The sequence below is a fragment of the Clinocottus analis genome, unplaced genomic scaffold (genome assembly GCF_023055335.1).
Source record: "Clinocottus analis isolate CAN_PGR_092001 unplaced genomic scaffold, fCliAna1.0.p SCAF_4, whole genome shotgun sequence".
NCBI classification, from domain to species: Eukaryota; Metazoa; Chordata; class Actinopteri; order Perciformes; family Cottidae; genus Clinocottus; species Clinocottus analis.
The window spans coordinates 1,863,607-1,871,106 of NW_027176153.1; the positions used below are offsets into that span (position 1 = coordinate 1,863,607).

Here is a 7,500-nt window from a genome sequence, read left to right on the forward strand (position 1 = left end):
AGATGTTCTGCGTTGGCTTAATAGTGTTTTTTTTAAACATTTTATTCATTTTGTTCATGTTTGCACAGATTGCATTGAACATCCTGCAGATGATGAAAGAGTAATTATGGGCTTCATAAGTGAAATCAGAGCCGACGTTCAGGTGTTCATTCTCTCCGTCCACGCTGTGCCTCACGTCCTCCTCCTCCTCCTCCTCTGTGCCTCCTCGTCTCTCCTGCAGCTGGAGGAGCTCCAGTGGCCGGACGGCGAGCAGGAGGCGCCCATCTCGGTGTGCAGCCTGCCCTGCAAGACGGGCGAGAGGAAGAAGAGGGTGAAGGGCATGCCGTGCTGCTGGCACTGCGAGCTGTGCGACGGCTACCAGTACCAGTACGACGAGACGTCCTGCCGCCTGTGCGCCTACAACATGCGGCCCGACCCCAACCGCACCGCCTGCCAGCCCATCCCCATCGTCAAGCTGGAGTGGCACTCGGCCTGGGCCGTCATCCCGGTCTTCCTGGCCATGCTGGGCATCGTGGCCACCGTCTTCGTGGTGGCCACGTTCGTGCGGCACAACGACACGCCCATCGTGCGGGCGTCGGGCCGCGAGCTGAGCTACGTGCTGCTGACCGGCATCTTCCTGTGCTACGTCATCACCTTCCTCATGATCGCCGAGCCCGACGTGGCCGTGTGCGCCTTCCGCAGGATCTTCCTGGGCCTGGGCATGTGCATCAGCTACGCGGCGCTGCTCACCAAGACCAACCGCATCTACCGCATCTTCGAGCAGGGCAAGCAGACGGTGGCGGCGCCGCGCTTCATCAGCCCCACGTCGCAGATCGCCGTCGCCGCCAGCCTGATCTGCGTGCAGCTGCTGGGCGTGCTCATGTGGTTCGCCGTGGACCCGCCCAACACCATCGTGGACTACGACGAGCAGAAGACCGTGAACCCCGTGCTGGCGCGCGGCGTGCTGAAGTGCGACATCACGGACCTGCAGATCATCTGCTCGCTGGGCTACAGCATCCTGCTGATGGTCACCTGCACCATCTACGCCATCAAGACCAGGGACGTGCCCGAGGACTTCAACGAGGCCAAGCCCATCGGCTTCACCATGTACACCACCTGCATCGTCTGGCTGGCCTTCATCCCCATCTTCTTCGGCACGGCGCAGTCGGCGGAGAAGGTGAGTCACTTCTCTCTCTTTGTCTCTCTCTCGCTGCCTCCTCTCACAAATTCCTCTTCCAGTCCTTCGGCCCTGCTTTTATCTGGCCCAAACACATGCGCACATGCATATTTGTACAAGCGGTACACAAAAGCACAGCACACACACACACACACACACACAGTTAGCAGCTGGATAAGTTATAGGTTCATTTCCTTTTGATTTCACGTTCACGCGGCTCTCCGATGTGCAAGGAGGAAGAGGCGGAGAGGAAGGTGTTGATGTTAAGCGCTTGAGGATACGTGTGTGTGTGTGTGTGTGTGTGTGTGGGGGGGGGGGGGGGGGGGGGGACGCCAGCAGCAGCTCCAGATGCCATTATCTTAACTCTCACCCGCCTCGGGCTCAACACACTCTGTCATGCCTCGTTCTGGAGAGAGAGAAGAGGAGGATGAGGAGGATGAGGAAGGGGGACGGTAAGTAGAAGTTTGATTGGACGCATCCCGTCTCCTGACAGCTCTGCTCTACTCAACAAAGCATTTTGACACCGCAGTTGATTGAGGATACGACATCCTGACCCCGCCCGCCCGCCGCCGCTCATCCAGCGAGCGCCGGACGGAATGCAGATCCTGACGGCGGCGAAGGAGGAAGACGAGGAGGAGGAGGAGGGAGAGGTTTTCCACCGGCAGAATATCGATGGCGACAGGAATGTGTTGCCCGTGACCTTTTCGGAGCGGCAGCGCGGCGTTGCATCTCCTCCCCGCTACGCCGGCGCTACGAGACGGATCAGAAACACATTTTCCTCGTCTCGATTTGTTGCTGATTTTCGTAGATGAGTCGCACCCTCGGCAGCGACGAGGACTTCATTACGCCGCTCGCGGCGTCGAGCGCAGCGGTAATGTGTTTATCTTTCCCCGCCCTCGACGCAGTTAACTCTTTCCTCTCCTCCACACTCAGCTCGACCCACTTCTGCACAACTCCCTGGCGGGCGAGGAAGTGCCTTTGCGTGTCTGCGTGACACTTTGCAGACGCTGCGCTGTAGTTGAAGGTGAAGCGAGGCGAGCACGGACATCCTCTCAGCTTTCTGACGCCGGCGTCTGCAGCACGAACACGTGGGAACTCGTGTGAACGCTTCTGCGCATCGAGAGTCTGTCCTGCAGGCGTGTGGCCTTGTTTCCTTTTCACTTTCGTCTCCGAGCAAACAGGAAAAAAACGGCCTAAAAGCTGCCGTGTGGTTGGATTCACAGAGGATCGGCGGTTCGAGTCCAGGTGGGCACGTAACCCCAGCTGCCCGAAACCTTTCAGATGTTGTTGTGACTTCTTTCTTTGACTCCACACCTATTTAGATGCCCTTGTTTTCCACACCTGGGACTCCCCCCCATGTGCACCTGCATGCGCTCAGCTGACTCCTCAACACTCTCAAGCATCCGAGGTCAGCTGACCTCACATCTGGCGATCCGCTGACCTTTGAAACACGCTGCAGGCGTGCGAATCAAACGCACCTTTTTGATCAGTCCGGATGACAAAGACACAAAGAAACCAGCGTGATCAAAGTAAAAAAAAAACAACTAAATCCTTCACCCGCCAGCGGACACAGGAAGTCTCCTATTGGCTGACGTCTTTCACCCCAAAGCGGGTTCCTTCCCCTCCAGGAGAGCGCCATCACAGTGAAACTTCTCCCCCCGAGGTGGAAACAATCCAGACCGACACTTTCTAGTAAAACACCCACGAGACCCAGCCATGCTTATTGAAGGAGAACCCGCTCCGGCATGAAAGGGAACGCGCCTCAGACGAGAGGGAAGCACTTAGCTGCTTGTAAGACGTGTCCTGAAGGGAGGCCGCGCTGCCAGGAACCATCAGGAAGCACCGGCATAGCAGAGGAAACCTCCTCATGGCGGGTTAAAAGAGAACAGAAGACAATTGGAACTTCTTCTCCTCCCCTCTTTCTCTCTCTCTCTCTCGAAAACAACTGCACTCTGACGGCGAGTCGCACTGAAAAAGCTCCGCGCTTGAAGGTTTGAAGCCCTGCGCTGCAGGCGGGACGGCTCAAACCGCCCAAAGTGTAAAAGTCGTAGGTTTTAGTTTGAATGCGGACGTTGGACTTCCTTCAAGATGAAGAGGATTCCTGTATTATTGGTTCGCGTGGGAGCCACAGAGAGCCGCTCGCTGCGCTGGTTATCGGTTCAGAGGTGAAACTACTGATTCCCAAAGTGAAAAATGTTGTTCAGCGCCTCCAACGGGCAGGAAACGTCTTTCTGGAGCGTCACGAGTCTCTCCGTCATTCATTATGAACACATTAATAATGAACACATTAATCATGAACACATTAATCATGAACACATTAATCATGAACACAGGCTGTGTGAGGTTGTCGCCTCAAGAAGAAAACGTTTCAGTTTGATTCCAGATGTAAGTTTTTAACGTGAAATATCTCATCTCGTCTTAAAGATGAACGTCTTAAGTTCAGAAAGATTATGCTTTTACCCCCTCATCCATCCATCATCATCCATCCATCATCATCCATCCATCCATCATCTATCTATCCCTCATCCATCCATCATCCCTCATCCATCAATCATCCATCATCCATCCATCCATCTTCCATCCATCATCCATCCATCATCTTTCCATCCCTCATCCATCCATCATCCCTCATCCATCTATCATCTATCATCATCCCTCATCCATCCATCAAACACCCATCTGTCCATCATCCATCCATCCATCTAGCCATCCATCATCCCTCATCCATCCATTATTCATCCCTCATCCATCCATCATCCCTCATCCATCTAGCCATCCATCTAACACCCATCTGTCCATCATCCATCCATCTCACCATCCCTGCGGGGGTGAAATCGGGGTTAAGTGGACTAGCGTACCCGGGGATCGAACCGCCGGTCCTTTGAGTGAAGGGCTCTTCTACCGTTGAGCCTCACCGGCTGCTCGATGGTGAACTTCTGGTCTGAAGCTCCGCCCCCTAACGGATCGATCCCATCCGTCCCTCCCATGGCGACGGGTGTGTCCAGAGAGACGCCACGAAGGCGACAAGATGGCCGCCGCGTCTCCCGCGGGTCGTCTTTCTCTCAAGTTGCTCCAGTTTCTTCGCCGCGTTGTTAAATGTTAAACGCGCTTCCAGCGGCCTGAAAAAGAGCAGAGAGGCTTTGTCTGAACGCGTCTTCACTCCTTCATCCTGCGGCCAGCCAAAACAGCTTTTCACGGCACGAAGCCGCCCGATACGAGCTGACGTAAAGGTAGCGGAGAGGAGACTCCGGATCCCCTGGATCCATTACCGAAGGCCTTCTCCAACGGGGCGGAGAGACTCTAATTGTCACTTACCGAGCCGAGTGCTTATCGCTGTGTACATTTATAGTGCTCAACCGTACCCGAACTAAATTGCCTTTGCAGTAAGTATATCCCTGGTGGGCATAATTACCAGGATTACCCTCAGCAGCTTTGTGTCTAAACGGAAGACGTGTCACTCGTCGCGGCGGCGTGTTGTTGGCGTTTTTGGCTCGTCGACGGCATGTAAAATGAAAAAAAAAGCGGCCGTTTGATTTGACTCTTGATGAGGACGTTAATGAATCATTAACGCGGCTATAAATAGAGAGTTGCCAAGCAAGTTGTGAAAAATGGCTTCATGTATTTATTTATGTTAAAGCAACAGGATTTAATTATAGATGTTCTGTGACAAGCTGAACATTTGAGAGAGAGAGGGGCCGCGAAATTTGGGTCAAGCTCAGCTGTGGAAGAACCCCGTCTCACTGATTAGAGGAGAAGAAGAAGAAGAAGAAGAAGAAGAAGAAGAAGAAGAAGAAGAAGAAGAAGCAGCAGCAGCTTTTGGTTTTTGTGCGATTGTGCGCATGTGCAGCTGTTTGAGAGGGAGTGAAAAAGAGCCGACATGTCTCCACCTTGTGTGTGTGTGTGTGTGTGTGTGTGTGTGTGTGTGTGTGTTGTCTTGTGTGCGATGTAAGGAGCTAACACTCATTGTGCGCCGAATCAACTCTGCTGCACGGCCAATAAATCAGCCCTGATAGGGTCAGCATTGCGGCGTCCGAGGTTTGGGGATCTCATTAAAAGCTTCTTCCAACCGCACAACACTCTGTAGTGTTGCTATGGATACCGCACCAGGTGACCGACTCGCGGAGACACACACACACAGACACACACACACACACAGACACACACACACAGACACACACAGCAACGGGGAGCGGAGATTCTCCTTTTGTGGTTGTGTTTGACGCCACGTGTGATGCTGGAGAGACGCTTTGTGATCGCCCCAAAAATATACATGAGAAACATTCTCTCTCTTCTAGAGTATCTCTCTCTCCTCTAGAGTCTCTCTCTCTCTTCTAGAGTCTCTCTCTCTCCTCTAGAGTCTCTCTCTCTTCTAGAGTATCTCTCTCCTCTAGAGTCTCTCTCTCTTCTAGAGTCTCTCTCTCTTCTAGAGTCTCTCTCTCTCTTGTAGAGTCTCTTTCTTCTAGAGTATCTCTCTCTCTCTCTTCTAGAGTCTCTCTCTCTGATCTAGAGTATATCTCTCTCTCTTCTAGAGTCTCTCTCTCTCTTCTAGAGTATCTCCCTCTCTCTTCTAGAGTCTCTCTCTCTTCTAGAGTCTCTCTCTCTCTTCTAGAGTATCTCCCTCTCTCTTCTAGAGTCTCTCTCTCTTCTAGAGTATCTCCCTCTCTCTTCTAGAGTCTCTCTCTCTTCTAGAGTCTCTCTCTCTATCTCTTATCCATCCATCCATCATCTATCCATCATCCATCCATCATCTTTCCATCCCTCATCCATCCATCATCCCTCATCCATCAATCATCTATCTTCCATCCATCATCCATCCATCATCCATCCATCCATCCAGAGAGAGACTCTAGAGTCTCTCTCTCTTCTAGAGTCTCTCTCTCTTCTAGAGTATATCTCTCTCTTATCTAGAGTCTCTCTTGCATCTGGAGTATCTCTCTCGCTCTCTCGCTCTTCTAGGGTGTCTCTCTCTTCGAGAGTATCTCTCTCTCTCTTATCTAGAGTCTCTCTCTTATCTAGAGTCTCTCTCTTATCTAGAGTCTCTCTCTCTTCTAGAGTCTCTCTCTTCTAGGGTGTCTCTCTCTTCTAGGGTGTCTCTCTCTCTCTTATCTAGAGTCTCTCTCTCTCTTCTAGAGTCTCTCCTCCCTGAGTGACACGGTGCTCATGCTGCATTGTGATTTTCATACAGTTATTAATGCTGCGCTGCAGCCAGATTACACCTCTGCTGCTGAAGAGGAGGGACGGGGGAGGAAGAGGAGGGACGGGGGAGGAAGAGGAGGGACGGGGGAGGAAGAGGAGGGACGGGGGAGGAAGAGGAGGGACGGGGGAGGAAGAGGCTGCCGAGTGCACGGGCTTGTTGACGGTATCGGGCGTCTGACTGACTGGGAGACAAAAGACACGACTGGCATGCAAATGAGCGCCGTCTTGTACCAGAAGAAATTACCATTAATCCTGCTATTTATGTTTGCCACACACACACACACACACACACACACACACACACACACACACACACAAAACAAAAAAACCTGCATACAAATGGTGACATTTCTTCCTCTGTCTCCCTCGAGCCGCCGAGCGCTTCTCCTTGGCGGCGCGGCGGCGTTCATGCGTTGACTCGGTCACATGGTGCAGGTGCAGCAGGTGCAGCAGGTGCAGCAGGTGCAGCAGGTGCAGCAGGTGATGGAGGCTCTGGTGTGAGTCCTCTCCAGGCCACAGAGAAGAGGAGAGAAGCTGGATCACAGCCCGCTCACCTCTGAGAGAACATCCCGCTTGATGAAGTCTCTGTGCGTCGGGCGTTGACCTCAGAACCTCTGCAGGACGCTGAGAGCCAGAGGTGTTGCGTCACCGCTGAGCAGAAGAAGTCCTGAGAGTGATGTCACACACTCAGCTGAAGGGTTTCATTCAGGCAGCAGACACGCGAGCACTGGAGTCACATGACAGGATGACGTCACATGACATCACTGTGAACATGTGACCACTGTGAACATGTGATCACAGCTCAGCAGGTGAATGTTGTGTAATAAGTCGATGCTGAGCCTCTGGATTCCACTTTAAAGTGTCTTCTCCTCCTCCTCCTCTTCCTCCCCCCCCCCTGCAGCTCTACATCCAGACCACCACCCTGACCATCTCCATGAACCTCAGTGCCTCTGTAGCACTGGGCATGCTCTACATGCCCAAGGTGTACATCATCCTGTTCCACCCGGAGATGAACGTGCAGAAGAGGAAGCGCAGCTTCAAGGCCGTGGTCACGGCGGCCACCATGTCCTCCCGGCTGTCGCAGAAGCCCAGCGAGCGGCCCAACGGCGAGGCCAAGACCGAGCTGTGCGAGAACGCCGCCGCCGACC

The 7,500-nt window shown here is 53.2% G+C and overlaps 1 protein-coding gene across 1 annotated transcript in view; it reads left to right on the forward strand.

Annotated features, from left to right (window-relative positions):
• Positions 1-7,500, forward strand: part of LOC137800529 (metabotropic glutamate receptor 7-like) — a 68,193-nt gene that overhangs the window by 55,668 nt on the left and 5,025 nt on the right. Inside the window, exons 8-9 of the mRNA XM_068597765.1 lie at positions 221-1,156; positions 7,254-7,500. The exon at positions 7,254-7,500 is cut by the window's right edge and continues 6 nt beyond it. Coding sequence (XP_068453866.1) covers positions 221-1,156; positions 7,254-7,500 — 1,183 coding nt within the window. The remainder of the gene's footprint in view (positions 1-220; positions 1,157-7,253) is intronic.